The 17298-nt window shown below is 42.2% G+C and overlaps 2 protein-coding genes across 4 annotated transcripts in view; one reads left to right on the plus strand and one right to left on the minus strand.

Moving 5' to 3' along the window:
* The window catches only part of LOC115142425 (collagen alpha-1(XVII) chain-like), a 29477-nt gene extending 15603 nt beyond the window's left edge, over window positions 1-13874 (plus strand). For all 3 annotated transcript variants that reach the window (XM_029681869.2, XM_029681868.2, XM_029681871.2), the window contains 29 exons: window positions 39-74; window positions 164-217; window positions 1300-1371; window positions 1565-1627; window positions 1756-1791; window positions 1915-1986; window positions 2105-2131; window positions 2247-2282; window positions 2369-2404; window positions 2575-2655; window positions 2844-2879; window positions 2973-3059; window positions 3201-3272; window positions 3420-3470; window positions 3798-3860; window positions 4241-4291; window positions 4414-4431; window positions 4575-4625; window positions 4771-4878; window positions 5113-5283; window positions 5535-5657; window positions 5758-5856; window positions 5970-6104; window positions 8518-8673; window positions 9070-9258; window positions 9566-9727; window positions 13003-13083; window positions 13198-13269; window positions 13488-13874. In XM_029681869.2, coding sequence (XP_029537729.2) covers window positions 39-74; window positions 164-217; window positions 1300-1371; window positions 1565-1627; window positions 1756-1791; window positions 1915-1986; window positions 2105-2131; window positions 2247-2282; window positions 2369-2404; window positions 2575-2655; window positions 2844-2879; window positions 2973-3059; window positions 3201-3272; window positions 3420-3470; window positions 3798-3860; window positions 4241-4291; window positions 4414-4431; window positions 4575-4625; window positions 4771-4878; window positions 5113-5283; window positions 5535-5657; window positions 5758-5856; window positions 5970-6104; window positions 8518-8673; window positions 9070-9258; window positions 9566-9727; window positions 13003-13083; window positions 13198-13269; window positions 13488-13537 — 2288 coding nt within the window. In that variant the 3' untranslated portion in view covers window positions 13538-13874. The remainder of the gene's footprint in view (window positions 1-38; window positions 75-163; window positions 218-1299; window positions 1372-1564; window positions 1628-1755; window positions 1792-1914; window positions 1987-2104; window positions 2132-2246; window positions 2283-2368; window positions 2405-2574; window positions 2656-2843; window positions 2880-2972; window positions 3060-3200; window positions 3273-3419; window positions 3471-3797; window positions 3861-4240; window positions 4292-4413; window positions 4432-4574; window positions 4626-4770; window positions 4879-5112; window positions 5284-5534; window positions 5658-5757; window positions 5857-5969; window positions 6105-8517; window positions 8674-9069; window positions 9259-9565; window positions 9728-13002; window positions 13084-13197; window positions 13270-13487) is intronic.
* Window positions 13875-14068: 194 nt separating this feature from the next.
* The window catches only part of LOC115142426 (serine/threonine-protein kinase 10-like), a 38960-nt gene continuing 35730 nt past the window's right edge, over window positions 14069-17298 (minus strand). The window contains exon 18 of the mRNA XM_065001496.1: window positions 14069-16946. Within this exon, the coding sequence (XP_064857568.1) occupies window positions 16800-16946 (147 nt within the window). The 3' untranslated portion in view covers window positions 14069-16799. The remainder of the gene's footprint in view (window positions 16947-17298) is intronic.

Consider the following 17298-nt stretch of genomic DNA (forward strand, 5'->3'; position numbering starts at 1 on the left):
GCCGCCGTTGTGAAAGTGTATTTATTTTGGTTTTCCAGGGTCAGTGGGTGGTCAGGGTGCTACAGGTATCCCAGGTGAGTGCTCTTTGCCCTTTTCGTGTACCATTGTACTGGAAGAAGACACAAGCGTGCAATCTCTAAGGTTGTGTATTCGTCACCTTTAGGAACTCCTGGTCCACAGGGTTTCCGAGGTGAAGCAGGCGCTCCAGGACCGAAAGGTATTCCAGACCGACGTGTTGAGATGATGTACACTACTGTGTTGTATGCAGGCCTATTTCCTTGATTTAGATTCACAAAGAGAAAGCTACAAATATAGCTAGAACCCTTAGTTGATACATCAATTTTTTTTTTACTTAAACATTTATGATATATACCCATTGATTCTTGAAGAATATAACTTATTAATGCCTCATGAGCTTAGTTTAACTGTCATACCCCCATCAGAACCCCCAAAATAAGCTTGTTTTACTAACATTTTGGTAAAGAATGTAAATGTCAACAAAGACTGTAAAGCCTCAAAACATGGTGAAAACTATACATTTGATACAATGGATGGTCAGTCCTTGCATCTGTAACCAGTGTAAAATGGTTAGCTAGTTAGCAGTGCGCACTGGTAGCGTTTCAATTGGAGACGCCACTCAGTCTGAGACATTGAAGTAGTTGTTTCCCTTGCTCTGCAAGGACCATGGCTTTTGTGGAGTGATAGGTAGCGATGCTTCGAGGGTGACTGTTGCCAATGTGTGCAGAGGCTTCCTGGTTCAAGCCCAGGATGGGGCGAGGAGAGGGACGGAAGTAATACTGTTACACAGCCATATTGCTGTCTATGAATTTGAGAGTGGTTACATTTCTCCAGCCCCCATCCCCTCATTTTATTTCTAGTGAAAGAGGGGCGTGGAGGTGGCTTTGTTGTTGTTTCTATGAGGGATTCTAGTTTTAAAGGTGTAATATACAGAAGTTGCTCTGCCATTCCCTGGTTGCAAAATTTGTAATAGTTCGCCTAATTTCAGTTTGTGACAAAACAAGCAATTGTGTAGAGAATCATTGTGCCATCTAAACCTCTGTGAAGTACTGTATCTTTCCAATCGCTGTTTGAAAAACTGAAAGTAAAAGACGCAAAAAAGGAAATTTAAGAATGGAAACATAGAACATATCATCCTCTTCTTAGACTGACGTTCAATGAGAATGACAGATCTCTAACTCACATTTCTATGTGAATTTGGTCAGGTCACCTAAAAAGATACATATTGCAGCATTAAACAAAGATCATATCAGCCAGCCTATTGTTTCTCTCCTCGTCTAGGAGAGAAGGGACCAGCTGGACCTCCAGGAAATAAGGGCGAGCCAGGAGAGAAAGGACCCCGCGGAACATCAGGTGCGTATCTGTCTGCCCTGACTAGTTAGAATCACATGGGATTCAGAACTTTGTGTCTCCTCTTTATTTCTTATCGCCCCCTTCTCTAGGATAACATATAATTGAGAGAAATATGCACTATATACGTAAACTGGTGTGAAAATGGGTTGTAAGTACATTTCATAGTGGTTATGTACCCTCTCCGTCATCATAGGTGACCCAGGTCAAAGAGGACCTCCGGGACCAGACGGCGCAAATGGATCCAAAGGACCTGCAGGTAAGTGAACAGAGTAGTGAAGAAAAGATTGTGCTGCTAGAATAATCTCAGGCTGTCCTAATATAGACAACCTAATAGTGAAATTCTTCACTGTTATCAATTCTGAATGTATGGGTATTATTCAACAGGTGCTCCCGGGGCTGACGGTGAAAAAGGCTCTAGAGGTAAAAACAACAACATCCCGTGGTAGATAGAAACCACAACAATATATTTTGGTTGAAAAATCGAGTTGTCCATATAACAACTTTTAGATTTTTACAGGATAGTTGATACCTTTATCATTCCAGGTGACAAGGGATTGGATGGGTTACCAGGTCCCAGGGGACCAGCAGGACCTCCAGGAGATTCAGGCCTCCCAGGTACAATCAATCAATTAATCAATTTACTAATCCATATATCCATCCATCCGTCAATCAATGCATAGTATTCACTATTTACATTTCAATAACATACATTTTCCATTGGCTTCCACTGTAGGCATTCCCGGGCTTCAAGGTCCACCAGGTATGACTCTTTGATGCAAAATCATTCCTTGATTTACATTTCAGATGCATGGTTTCTCAAATATTGTACAGTAGGCTATAACATTTTTGTAACCCTCCCTTTCTATCCCGTATAGGTATACCAGGTAATCCTGGTCAGCCTGGAGGTAAAGGTAATGTACCTATTACATACTTCCTCTATATCTTTAGTCAAACAGGATTATGCTTTCATTCAATCTATCATCATGTTATGTTCTAGGCGAAGCTGGAGAACCTGGTAGAATCATCAATGCAGGTAAGTAAGAGGAAACGACAAGGCGAATTAGAGACATCGTTAAACTGTTGGATAGGCACTCTACATCTACAGCTGTAAATATTTATTGAGATTACTTTATAGTACAGTGTCCACAGTAGAACAGCATCACATGTCCTTAAGCAATGGTCAATCTCCTGTTTGAATTCCAGCTGGTTCCAGTTCGGTTGCCATCCCCGGACCTCCAGGCAGCCCCGGACCCACTGGTGTTTCCGGATCCCCTGGACTCTCAGGTTGGTACCGAAGCTCTGCATTCTTAAAATGTTCTAAGACGTTGTTCTACAGTTTGAGTAAACACTGTATCGCCTTGACCAGATCTGGATGAAGATCTAGATGTTGGAGATCTTTATGAAGTTCCTCATAGACATTCTATTGAAGTACAATACGATTTGCGCTCAGTGCTTCTGTTGTGTCTCCTCAGGTCCTGTTGGCCCTGCTGGTCTTCCTGGGACGCCTGGTAAGACCTATTTCTCAGATATCCAATGAGACACCAGGGTCCACATACTGTACGTACTTTCCCTTTGATTGTTCATTGTCTTTGTCTCTATAGGTCCCAGGGGAGAAAGGGGAGAGGAAGGAGAGAAGGGAGACCAGGGAAAGCCTGGTATTACTGTACAGACTGTGGAAACCACAGAGAGTGAGTATGTTTGGCTTATATGAATGAATTCTTCCAGACGGCTTGTAACTACCTGACTTGTGAAAATAGGTTCTTGTTTTAGACTCGTAATAGTATAGGACTTTCTTATTACCTCTAAACTTACTTTACCCCTTACAACAGGACGTGCACCTGTGGCTAGTCTTCCTGGCCCACCTGGCCCTCCAGGGCCCCCAGGAGAACCAGGTCCCCAGGGTAAGCCAGGTGGTTCATTCTCCATGCACTTTAGGACTTCAATGTATTTTTGGATGTATAGCGGTTTTATTTTATTGTGTTCTGATCCCTTTTTCTTCTGGATTCTGTCCTATTTAAAAAGCAAATTCATACCGTATTCCTTCTCAGGTAAGGGTCCCCCAGGTCCTGAAGGTCCTCAAGGAGTTCCAGGTGTACCAGGTAAGGGTCCCCCAGGTCCTGAAGGTCCTCAAGGCGTGCCAGGTGTACCAGGTAAAGGTTCCCCAGGTCCTGAAGGTCCTCAAGGAGTGCCAGGTGTACCAGGTAAGGGTCCCCCAGGTCCTGAAGGTCCTCAAGGCATGCCAGGTGTACCAGGTAAGGGTCCCCCAGGTCCTCAAGGAGAGCCAGGTGTACCAGGTAGGCCATAACATTTCTACCCGAGAAGAATGTATAATATTATATTGAAATTATATTGTAAAATAATTAAGCTATTGTAAGAATGGTAAGTTACTCTTCAAACCATTTTGATGAATTTCAACTAAACCACAGGTGTTGGTGTGCCCGGCCCCCGAGGAGATAAGGGAGAGCCAGGTAGCTTCGTGCCAAACTCAGGTATGTGGCCCTTACCAAACCTACACTACACTCTCCATACTGTTACCATCTGATCACTCAACACAATCACAATAACTCTACAGTCAAAGATAGAAGCTGTTGATCAGTATATATTTGAACTTTATTTAACTAGGTAAGTCAGTTAATTAAGAACAAATTCTTATTTTCAATGACAGCCTACAAACAGTGGGTTAACTGCCTTGTTCAGGGGAAGAATGACAGATGTTTACCTTTTCAGCTCGGGGATTTGATCTTGCAACCTTTTGGTTACTAGTCCAATGCTCTAACCACTAGGCTACCTGCCACCCCATATGATATGGTATGATATGGAAGGTCACGTAATGTAACGCAATGTAGTGTAACACTGTGTTGTCTTTCAGGAACCTTCTTCGCTGGGCCCCCAGGACCTGCTGGCCCAACTGGCCTACCAGGTACAGAGGAGTCCAACTCACTGTCTATACCATTTGTGTTTTTATCATAGTCAATTTGGTCGAAACAGAGGTTATGTGCACTCATCTTGTAAATCATTTTATTGTTTCCTAATGAAAACCAGGACCCCAGGGTTACCAAGGTAAGCACTTTTTAAATGCTTGTCCGTGTCAAAGGGCTGGATTGATGTCATAGTAGGCTATGAACTGGCTCAGTCACATATTATTTACATGGCAGACTTTGTGATAGACTGTCAACCTTAACGCAATTTGACCTATGTTTCAGGTGACCCAGGTCAGCCCGGTTTACCAGGAGTTCCAGGAGATCCCGGTGTCGGTGGGTGGATCAAATATTTATCAGAAGCATAATTAAACATTCAAGCCTACACCTGTGGCTTGGGTTACAACCAACATTTACTTCTGAATTTACTTGATCCTTTTGGGTATATGTTGTATTGTTCATTGTATTGTTTTCTCCCCAGGTTTCCCTGGACCCCAGGGACAACCTGGAGGTCCAGGACCAGAAGGGGACAGTGGACTTCCAGGGCCCCAAGGTCCAGAGGGACCCGAGGGGCAACCGGGTCCTAAAGGTACACCCTTACACCCCTTTAAAGATGCAGTCTGGGATCTTAAGCACTTATACATTCATAACATATCATACGAATTGCAAAAATAATTCAAACTGGGACCTGTTTTGGCTCATGAGCACTATTTTCAAATCTACTGGCTAAAATTATACAAAAGCTCTGGAGCATCACATGAACAATGTTTATCACTCAATGTGGATCCTTTGTGTAAGTTAAGCCTACTTATATCTTCATTAGGTGAGGCTGGCGTTCCAGGTGCTCCAGGTATCCCTGGCTACTCCAGTGGTGGATCATCCAGGAGTTCCCCTGGAGCACCAGGTCCACCTGGACCTCCCGGGCGTGATGGGCCACCTGGGTCTGGGTCTGGAACACCGGACATCCGCCAATACATCACAGAATACCTCAAGAGTGAGTGAGATGATCTGTTTTTTCTTCTTACCCCCCAATGAAAAGGAGTGGGGCTAAACTACATCCATCCAAATACTGTTACAGTATTTGATAGCATACGTGACCTCCATGGGATAATATGGTCGACAAAACATGATTTAGTTGTTGTTTGCGTAGTTGAGGCTAACTAAAATGGTGCCTCAAGATCTGACCTTTTCTACGCTACTGGTTAGCAGTGCAGTAACTTGTGTATTGTGTTGTCCTTCATGGAGGCGATGGTGTCAGGGAGTACATGTCGGGACCTCCGGGTCCTCCGGGTGTACCGGGGCCCCCTGGTGACGGATCAGTGGAGTCAGTGGACGATCTTGCTAGTCGCGTCATCGCGTACATCCAGAGTGAGTCCAGACAAACCAACATCTTATCAAAAGCTGTACATATATGAAGTATATCATATTGTATGTGTACCTGGATCTAATACTTCTGTTGACATTTCAGGTGGAGGTATTGCTAGTGGGGTGCCTGGACCTCCAGGCCCGCCTGGCGCTCCCGGTGGAGGCAGTACATCGCTAAATGACATCATCAGCCTTCTACAGAGTAAGTCAGTTGTTTGAGCACAAATGTTGATAATCGGGTCGGGAAAAAAAGATATAACATTGTGTCATGAGACAGTCAATGAAGTGCCCTTGCCTGATCCGTACCCCTCTCAGGTGAGGAAGTGCGACGCTACGTCATCGGTCCTCCTGGCCCTGCTGGACCTCCTGGCATCCCAGGGATCCCATGGAGAGGAGGCTATGGCTTTAATACCCATGAGGTGGCTGGACGGGTCCTCACTCTAATGAATGGTAAGGAATCACTGTGACACAGTCATGTCAGATTCACATTTAGATTCATACACACACCAGTAGCTTCTTTAACCATAGTGTGTGCAAGTGTTTCCCAAATGGTGGGCCGGGACCTACAGATGGATCTTGGTAAGTAGTTCAATTGATTTAAAATAGTCACGTGATAAGATTGCCACCCCAAGGATCATTCTGTACTTTGCTCCGTTCTTTTCCTGGATCCCGACTAGTCTCCCTGTCCCTGCCATTGACAAACATACCCACAACATGATGCTGCCAGTACCATGGTGCCAGGTTTCCTCCAGACGTGACTCTTGGCATTCAGGCCAAATAGTTCAATCTTGATTTCATCAAACTAGAGGATCTTGTTTCTCATGGTCTGAGAGTCCTTTAGGTGCCATTTGGCAAACTCCAAGCGGGTTGTCACGTGCCTTTTACTGAGGAGTGACTTCCATCTGGCCACTCTACCATAAAGGCCTGATTGGTGCAGTGCTGCAGAGATAGTTCTGGAAGTCACTCCTCAGTCCTTCTGGAAGGTTCTCTCATCTCCACAGAGGAATGCTGGAGCTCTGTCAGAGTGGCCATTGGGTTCTTGGTCACATTTGAATTTTTTAAAATTTCAGCTTTATTTAACCAGATAGGCAAGTTGAGAACAAGTTCTCATTTACATTTGCGACCTGGCCAAGATAAAGCAAAGCAGTTCGACACAGACAACAACACACAGTTACACATGGAGTAAAACAAACATACAGTCAATAATACAGTAGAAAAATAAGTATATATACGATGTGAGCAAATGAGGTGAGATAAGGGAGGTAAAGGCAAAAAAAAAGGCCATGGTGGCAAAGTAAATTCAATATAGCAAGTAAAACACTGGAATGGTAGATTTGCAGTGGAAGAATGTGCAAAGTAGAAATAGATATAATGGGGTGCAAAGGAGAAAAATAAATACATAAATAAATACAGTAGGGGAAGAGGTAGTTGTTTGGGCTAAATTATAGATTGGCTATGTACAGGTGCAGTAATCTGTGAGCTGCTCTGAAAGCTGGTGCTTAAAGCTAGTGAGGGAGATAAGTGTTTCCAGTTTCAGAGATTTTTGTAGTTCGTTCCAGTCATTGGCAGCAGAGAACTGGAAGGAGAGGTGGCCAAAGGAAGAATTGGTTTTGGGGGTGACCAGAGAGATATACCTGCTGGAGCGTGTGCTACAGGTGGGTGCTGCTATGGTGACCAGCGAGCTGAGATAAGGGGGGACTTTACCTAGCAGGGTCTTGTAGATGACCTGGAGCCAGTGGGTATGAAGCGAGGGCCAGCCAACGAGAGCATACAGGTCACAGTGGTGGGTAGTATATTGGGCTTTGGTGACAAAACGGATGGCACTGTGATATACTGCATCCAATTTACTGAGTAGGGTATTGGAGGCTATTTTTTAAATGACATCGCCAAAGTCGAGGATCGGTAGGATATTCAGTTTTATGAGGGTATGTTTGGCAGCATGAGTGAAGGATGCTTTGTTGCGAAATAGGAAGCCAATTCTATATTTAACTTTGGATTGGAGATGTTTGATGTGAAAAGAGTGGAAGGAGTGTTTACAGTCTAACCAGACACCTAGGTATTTGTAGTTGTCCACATATTCTAAGTCAGAACCGTCCAGAGTAGTGATGCTGGACGGGTGTGCAGGTGCAGGCAGCGATCGGTTGAAGAGCATGCATTTAGTTTTACTTGTATTTAAGAGCAGTTGGAGGCCACACACATCCCTGACCAAGGCCCTTCTCCCCTGATTGCTCAGTTTGGCTGGGCAGCCAGCGGTAGGAAGAGTCTTGGTGGTTCTAACTTCTTCCATTTAAGAATGATGGGGACCTTCAATGCGGCGGAATTATTTTACCTTTCCCCAGATCTATGCCTTGACACAATCCTGTCTCTGGGCTTTACAGACAATTCATTTGACCTCATAGCTTGGTTTTTGCTCTGACACCTTATATAGACAGGTGTGTGCCTTTCCAAATCATGTCCAATCAATTGAATTTACCACAGGTGGACTCCAATCAAGTTGTAGAAACATCTCAAGGATGATCAATGGAAACAGGATGCACCTGAGCTCAATTTTGAGTCTCATAATAAAGGGTCTGAATACTTACTGTATGCAAATAAGAAATGTCTGATTTTTATATTTGTAATAAATTTGCACACATTTTTATAAATCTGTTCTCATTGTCATTGTGGGGTATTGTGTGTAGATGAGAATTTTTAAATATTTTTTAAATACATTTTAGAGTAAGGCTTTAACGTAACAAAGTCAAGGGATCTGAATACTTTCCGAATGCACTGTAGGTCTAGAGCCAGAAGGACTTCCTGGACAGTCTGCACATTTACTCCTCTTAATAGTTTAACTGATGTCAGTTCTGCCTATCCTTTCTAGATGCTGAATACAGAGGTGCCTTGGGCGCTCAGGGGCCTCCTGGTCCACCTGGTGTCCCAGGCCCTGCTGGCCCTCAAGGCCCTGCCGGTCCTTCAGGACAGGCCCCCTACAGCAGCTCTGGATACAGGCTGGAGGAGGTCAAGGACTACATACAGAGTATGGTCAAATCAATAAGGGTTTCATAAATGGTTTTCTACTAAGTGGATAATGATATGGTTTTACAGTACTATCCAAAGACTCCTAGAGTTACAACAGTACAGAAATAGTTAGTTTTCCATTATCCACCCTGTAGGTCTAAAACCAGGAAATAAAAGTTAATAGATTACTTGAAATGCATTGAGCCTGTACAATAGGTTACCCTAATTACATCACTTCATGGATGTCCTTCCCAAGATAAAAAGGTAACTTATTAAAAATAAAAATAGACATTGATAGGGGATTCTACAGACTCCCATTCATTTCAAAGCAATAATTTACCCTTGACATTGAGTTACTGCCCCAGATCAGTGGGTATCAGTGGGAGTAACTGGCATATTGTATTATCCTCACCAGGTGGTCTAAGAGGGGGAATGTTTGGGCCCCCAGGCCCCCCAGGTCCCCCTGGACCTCAGGGACACAAGGGAGAGCAGGGTAACTCTGGGTACGGCCATGCCTTCGACCACAGGACCAGCGAGGGAAGGCTGGCTGAGACTGAGACAGACTTCTCCAATATAGCGGTCCGAGTGACTGACTACATCAAGTGTAAGTGAAACTGAATATCCAATACTGTCATCGCAGTGCTACAATATGCTTTTCAGAGCTATACACATTTAACAACATTTAAATGCAATTCTTCAAAGCTTATTTGTTTCCAATGACAATGGATCAAAGGAATGGCACATTGACTTGAATTGGGATGTCAGTTCTAGTAATTCAATTTCTATGCCAATGGGACACACATGTTGATAAATAAAGATAGTGACCATCGGCAATGAATGAAGAGTCCTACTTTTGCATTGGATGTAAATTCATATGCTCTCTCTGATCTTGATTGTTTCCCATCCCGTAGACCATGGTCTGTTGAGGGACGTGGTTGAGAACCGGTCTCAGCTGGAGAAGGCACAGGTTGTTCAAGGACCCCCAGGACCCCCTGGCCCTCCCGGTGCTCCAGGATTCAGCCGTGTGTTTGGTTCCCATAGTAACGTCACTGACCTTATGGAATACATCAGAGGTGACAATAATACAGTATAAATGCAATTCATTAACGTACAGGACCAGTCAAAGGTTTAGACACACCTACAAACCTAAGGGATTTTCTTTATTTTTACTATTTTCTACACTGTAGAATAATAGTGAAGACATCAAAACGATGAAATAACACATATGGAATCATGTAGTAACCAAATAACCCAAAAAGTGTTAAACAAATCAAAATATATTTTATATTTTAGATTCTTCAAAGTAGCCACCTTATGCCTTGATGCCAGCTTTGCACACTCTTGGCATTCTCTCAACCAGCTTCACCTGGAATGCTTTTCCAACAGTTTTGAAGGTGTTCCCACATATGCTGAGCACTTGTCTGCTTTTCCTCAACTCTGCGGTCCAACTCATCCCAAACCATCTCAATTGGATTGAGGTCGGGTGATTGTGGAGTCCAGGTCATCTGATGCAGCACTCCATCACTCTCCTTCTTGGTCAAATAGCCCTTACACAGCCTGGAGGTGTGTTTTCGGTCATTGTCCTGTTGAAAAACAAATGATAGTCCCACTAAACACAATCCAGATAGGATGGGGTATTGCTGCAGAATGCTCTGGTAGCCATACTGGTTGAGTGTGCCTTGAATTCTACACCATCACACCTACTCCTCCATTCTTCACGGTGGGAACCACACATGCGAAGATTATCTGTTCACTTATTCTTCATCTCACAAAGACACAGCATTTGGAACCAAAAATCTCAAATTTGGACTCATCAGACCAAAGGACAGATTTCCACCGGTCTAATGTCCATTGCTCGTGTTTCTTGGCCCAAGCAAGTCTCTTCTTCTTATTGGTGTGCTTTAGTATTGGTTTCTTTGCAGCATTTCGACCATGAAGGCCTGATTCACACAGTCTTCTCTGAACAGTTGATGTTGAGATGTGTCTGTTACTTGAAGCATTTATTTGGGAAGCAATCAGAGGTGCAGTTAATTGCTGATTTCTGAGGCTGTTAACTCTAATGAACTTGTCTTCTGCAGCAGAGGTATCTCTGGATCTTCCTCTCCTGTGGCGGTCCTCATGAGAGGCAGTTTCATCATAGCACTTGATGCTGTTTGCGACTGCACTTGAAGAAAATTTCAAAGTTCTTGAAATTTTCCGGATGTGTTAACGCAATGATGGACAGTCATTTCTCTTTGCTTGTGAGCTGTTGACATAATATGGACTTGGTCTTTTACCAAATTGATAAAAGACAGTACTGTGCAGCCGTCTTCATCGACCTCGCCAAGGCTTTCGACTCTGTCAATCACCATATTCTTATCGGCAGACTCAATAGCCTCGGTTTCTCGGATGACTGCCTTGCCTGGTTCACCAATTACTTTGCAGACAGAGTTCAGTGTGTCAAATCGGAGGGCATGCTGTCCGGTCCTCTGGCAGTCTCTATGGGGGTGCCACAGGGTTCAATTCTCGGGCCGACTCTTTTCTCTGTATATATCAATGATGTTGCTCTTGCTGCGGGCGATTCCCTGATCCACCTCTACGCAGACGACACCATTCTATATACTTTCGGCCCGTCATTGGACACTGTGCTATCTAACCTCCAAACGAGCTTCAATGCCATACAGCACTCCTTCCGTGGCCTCCAACTGCTCTTAAACGCGAGTAAAACCAAATGCATGCTTTTCAACCGATCGCTGCCTGCACCCGCATGCCCGACTAGCATCACCACCCTGGATGGTTCCGACCTTGAATATGTGGACATCTATAAGTACCTAGGTGTCTGGCTAGACTGCAAACTCTCCTTCCAGACTCACATCAAACATCTCCAATCGAAAATCAAATCAAGAGTCGGCTTTCTATTCCGCAACAAAGCCTCCTTCACTCACGCCGCCAAGCTTACCCTAGTAAAACTGACTATCCTACCGATCCTCGATTTCGGCGATGTCATCTACAAAATGGCTTCCAACACTCTACTCAGCAAACTGGATGCAGTCTATCACAGTGCCATCCGTTTTGTCACCAAAGCACCTTATACCACCCACCACTGCGACTTGTATGCTCTAGTCGGCTGGCCCTCGCTACATATTCGTCGCCAGACCCACTGGCTACAGGTCATCTACAAGTCCATGCTAGGTAAAGCTCCGCCTTATCTCAGTTCACTGGTCACGATGGCAACACCCATCCGTAGCACACGCTCCAGCAGGTGTATCTCACTGATCATCCCTAAAGCCAACACCTCATTTGGCCGCCTTTCGTTCCAGTACTCTGCTGCCTGTGACTGGAACGAACTGCAAAAAATCGCTGAAGTTGGAGACTTTTATCTCCCTCACCAACTTCAAACATCAGCTATCCGAGCAGCTAACCGATCGCTGCAGCTGTACATAGTCTATTGGTAAATAGCCCACCCATTTTCACCTACCTCATTCCCATACTGTTTTTATACTGTTTTTTTTATTTATTTATTTACTTTTCTGCTCTTTTGCACACCAATATCTCTACCTGTACATGACCATCTGATCATTTATCACCCTAGTGTTAATCTGCAAAATTGTATTATTCGCCTACCTCCTCATGCCTTTTGCACACATTGTATATAGACTGCCCATTTTTTTTTCTACTGTGTTATTGACTTGTTAATTGTTTACTCCATGTGTAACTCTGTGTTGTCTGTTCACACTGCTATGCTTTATCTTGGCCAGGTCGCAGTTGCAAATGAGAACTTGTTCTCAACTAGCCTACCTGGTTAAATAAAGGTGAAATAAAAAAAATAAAAAAAATAAAATAAAAAATAGAGCTACCTTCTGTATACCACCCCTATCTTGTCACAACACAACTGATTGGCTCAAACGCATTAGGAAGGAAAGAAATTCCACAAATGAACTTTTAACAGTTAATTGAAATGCATTCCAGGTGACTCCATCATGAAGCTGGTTGAGAGAATGCCAAGAGTGTGAATGCCAAGAGTGTGCAAATCTGTCATCAAGGCAAAGGATGGCTTTATGAAGAATCTCAAATATAAAATAAATAACACTTTTTTGTTTACTACAGTACACTACATGTATAATTTCGTAGTTTTGATGTCTTCACTATTATTCTACAATGTAGAAAATAGTACAAATAAAGACAAACCCTTGAATGAGTAGGTGTGTCCAAACCTTTGACTGGTACTTTATTTCACATTATACATTTAAATTAAGAACAGTACCAAGTGTGAAGTCCAATTTGTCACGATTGAACATTGGTGGGGCTTTGCCAAAATGCTGATTGCAGTTTTAACTTTCTATGAAATAACCTTATGTATCATCCGTAGCCCATGGAAACATTGTGGGACCCCCTGGAAGGCCGGGACAGAAAGGGGACATAGGACATACAGGTCACAAAGGCGAGAGAGGTACCTTTTGAACCATTACTCTTTTTACATCTTTAGAGTTGCGCTCTTGATCATTTGCCAGGTCTTTGTAAACCATTGTGTAAACCACTTTCACTCTGAATTCTGGTAAACCAGGACTGGATGGCATCCCAGGAAGGGCAGGCCTCCCTGGTCTGGAGTGGAAAAGGGGGGGGAAGGGGGAGAAAGGTACATCATGATTATCACAGAGAACCTTTTCAAGTTTCCCCTTTACCAACATCCTTAAGCATGATGCTACAGTATGATCCATTCTAGTGATGCTATATGTAATTCTGTCATGATATAGTACCCTCAATACAAGTGTCCCTGCTATGCATGATGTGTCGATCTGACCTAGGTATGCAAAAGAGATATGGTTTCATTAAGATTTCACATTTTTTCCACAGGAGAATACACACTTGTGACCAACAGAAGAAAGAGGAATGTTGGCGTTTGAGAAACAAATGATTGATAAAATATTCAAAGGTCAATGAAAGTCCTATGAAATATGTCATGAGTCATGAGCATACATGTGTGGGGGCCTAATGCCTTGGAGACATTACCGATGTAAATATATCGTTTTCTATAGGAGAAACTGTTGAACAGGACAGTGTTCCATGCGCTGATGTATTGTGTTGTGTCAAAGACGTCTTTACGATCTATTTTTACTAGTGTTTAATCTGGATTATTTTTCCAATTCACCTCCTTGCATGTTGATAGCAGGAATAGTTCAACTATGTGTTGAAAAATAGAACAGGGTGTGTTATTTTTATTAAATAGCTTTTGTACTATTATCGTTATTGTACTTTTGTACTTGAGGAAAAACATTTCATATCGAACGAAACTAAAACTATTGTCAAAATCTCCTTTGAATGTACTGGTATCAATTCATAAATATAAAGCTTTGTTCATCTTATTTAATCAAAGTGGAACGTGATGTTCACATTGTTGTCATAGACTCGCTGAAGAAACAAACAGGTACACGATATTGTATACAGGAAATTGTTTATTTACAGAACAATGCAAATCTACAGTACATAGGCATTCTAAAAACTATAATGTAAACTTGTCTTAAAAATGCACATTATTTTTTCATGGTAGTTCAATTTCAAACAACATTCTGAAATCAATCACGATACAATTTGAAAATCAGAAGGAAATCATGACACTAATAACATAACACATATTGACATGATTGGTATTTAATTATATTTTCAATTCAGCTTAAATTTCAGATTTTAAATGAACTATTTGACAATTGAGGAAACTACAATACTGTACTGTAGTAAACATACATTTCCACATAAAAAACTACTGGCAGAGTATCTTCATTTTGTGTAAGGTGCACAGCACTCCTTCATTGTGTATGATGTTTTGTTTTTGTTTGCCACTATTACAGACCAATTATAAAATAGCATCGACTGATTGTTGTTCCTGCAGCCAATCAAAAAAGGGTGAGATGACAAATGGACCAATCAGAAGTCATGATGGCCTAAACCAGTCAGGTCCAACAGTTCCTTTTTAACAAATGATTTTAAACTGTATTGAAGGTTATAGGCTACCACCATTTTAGAGTAGATCATGCATATCTATGATAAAATAAGCTAAAACTGTAGTTCTAAAAATGTTATCAAAACTGTTCAACTCATGATAACGTCATATTCATTATCCTTAGATTAAATAAGTAACGAACAAAACATTTGACTATGATACAATAGAAGCTACACGAATATAAAGATCACTTGGGGCGGGACTAAGTCTGATTAAAATAACTACACAGAGGGCCACAACATGAATACCGTATCTTCATACGTTTTGTTGAAAACACTAAGGCTATTAGCTAGTATGAATAATAATAAAACAGTATCATAATTTCCTTACAAACAAACCCAAAAGCCATGCAGGTCAACTGATGAATATGGTAATGTAATAATACCTTATTAATGGGAGGCAATTTTATAAACAATACACAGACATACCAAACATTTGCATGAAATTCTAACAAAACAGACCTTCATATAGGTCCTCACAGATTTCTATCGAATTATATAACAACGCCATTTGAGCAACCACAGTGAAAACCTTGTCTCTGTCTGGATATATAAACAAACACCATTTTAATAACCCCTCCTTGGTATGCTAAAACAAAAATGGCCACTCGCCGACTACGCCAAATTTCAAAAAGAGAGAAACAAATCTCAAGAGTTGTGCTGAAGATGAAAGGCATGCTCATGAAACCTGAAGAAAGATACTAGCCTGGGAATCTCAACCGTTTCACAAATGTTCAAGTAAAACAAGAGTGAAAGTAGTGTTTCAGTTTGGATTCCAGGCTAGAAGAAAGGAACCATTTCCGGCAGAAAAATATAAATCCCAAACTGTTGTTAATAAGCTCCAAAAAATTACTTTTGATATCATAATTATAACATAAGAAGTCAAGCTTGTATCGAAATCCATGCTTAACTTTAGGCAGTCACTCCCTAGTTCATTGGAAACTAAATTCAATATCTTGTCAAGATATGCGTGATTGCATATAAAATATATCATGCCTTTGTCAAGATTCATTATAAAAAAAAATGTGCTGTTCATCTTTTACCAAAAGTACATTCTTATCATATCATTAGCTCTCTCAAACATTACCATAGATATTGAATATATAAGTTCATTATATTAGACTTCTGGTACAAAATGTTGCTTCATCCTTTTTATTTAGTGCAGGTCTGCCCAACCCTCTTCCTGGAGGTCTACCGTCCTGTGGGTTTTCAGTCCAACCCTAATTTAACACACCTGATTCTACTAATTAGCTGCTCAACAAGACCTTAACTAGCTGAATCAGATATGCTTAATTAGGGTTGGACTGAAAACCTACAGGACAGTAGATCTACAGGAAGAGGGTTGGGCAGCCCTGATTTAGTGCAAATAACTAAATCAAGCAGCAGTAGTTTTTTTTCAGAGGAAGCTTAAATTTGAAAGGTAAGTCCATTGAAATAAAAGTATACGGGCACTAGATTATTCAAGAAAAAAAAAAAGATTCACAAATGAAAAAGTGAAGAAAAAAAATGAAATCTGCCTGAGACACTTTAGTGACAGAGGCAAGGATTTGAGGAACAGAGTGCACAAAGTATCACATTTGAAAATGCATAATGTCAAGAATCTCCTTCATAACTCATTTCAAAAGAGGAAGCTATAAGAAATAAAACTGTTGTTTTTTTTGTCAGTGGAAAATCATTTGAAATGGAGTGAAACGGGGAGGTACTACTTCCACAATAAGAACACAAATTCAAACTCTTACTACGGTGTGCCCGACTGAACACGACCCTATACAATGAAAATGGGGTAAATTATGTATAACAGATCACCATTAAAAAGGTCTTCATGATTAACATAGTCTGTAGCTTGAGGGCTACTGTCCCATCCTCGTCCAGAAACCGATAGAGGGGTACACACCCTCGGAGATATCGCCCCTTCGTCCCCGATTGTCATCAATGGAGACTGGGCAAGGCAGCAGAGGCTCAGTCTTATTAGTCTGTTTGTTTGTCTGTGTGTGTGTGTGTGTGTGTGTGTGTGTGTGTGTGTGTGTGTGTGTGCACGTGCGCCAGTCTATTTGTATAGGTGTGTGTGGGTGTATCCATCCGGAAGTGTGTATATTTATTCATTGAGTGTGCCTTCGATATGTGGATATATGTTTATGTCCATCCGGAGTGCCATGAATGGGTTAACCCCTAGAAGCCAGTGGAGTGGACACTGGGGATGGGGTAGAACTTGGAGATGCGGCTCTGGGCTGAGGGGTTAAGGCACTCTGACTCTCCACTCATCTTAAAAAAGATCTCCTGCTCCTGAAGCTTCCTGGCAAACTCTTCCTCCAGAGCCTAAGAACAACAGACAAATGGTCGGCGAGCGGATCCCAAGCAAGAGATTACATAATACTCATTTGGAGGCTGCTTATATTTGTACTGTTTCACACATGTACCAGATACGCATTTGTTTTCTTACACATCGCCCTGAGATTCACCCGGAGACACCCTCAGAGAGTGGGGTCACAGTCAGGGTCAGGCATTATCAGCGGAGCAGTTAGGGTTAAGTGTCTTGCTCAAGGGCACGTGGACAAGTGTTTCACCTTGTTCAGCTCTAGGAGTCAAACTAGCGGATTTCGGTTACTGGCCCAACACTCAAACCATTAGGCTCCCTCCCACCCTACCTCCTACCATATGTTTCAACTAC

This window comes from Oncorhynchus nerka, linkage group LG15, assembly GCF_034236695.1.
Source record: "Oncorhynchus nerka isolate Pitt River linkage group LG15, Oner_Uvic_2.0, whole genome shotgun sequence".
NCBI lineage: Eukaryota > Metazoa > Chordata > Actinopteri > Salmoniformes > Salmonidae > Oncorhynchus > Oncorhynchus nerka.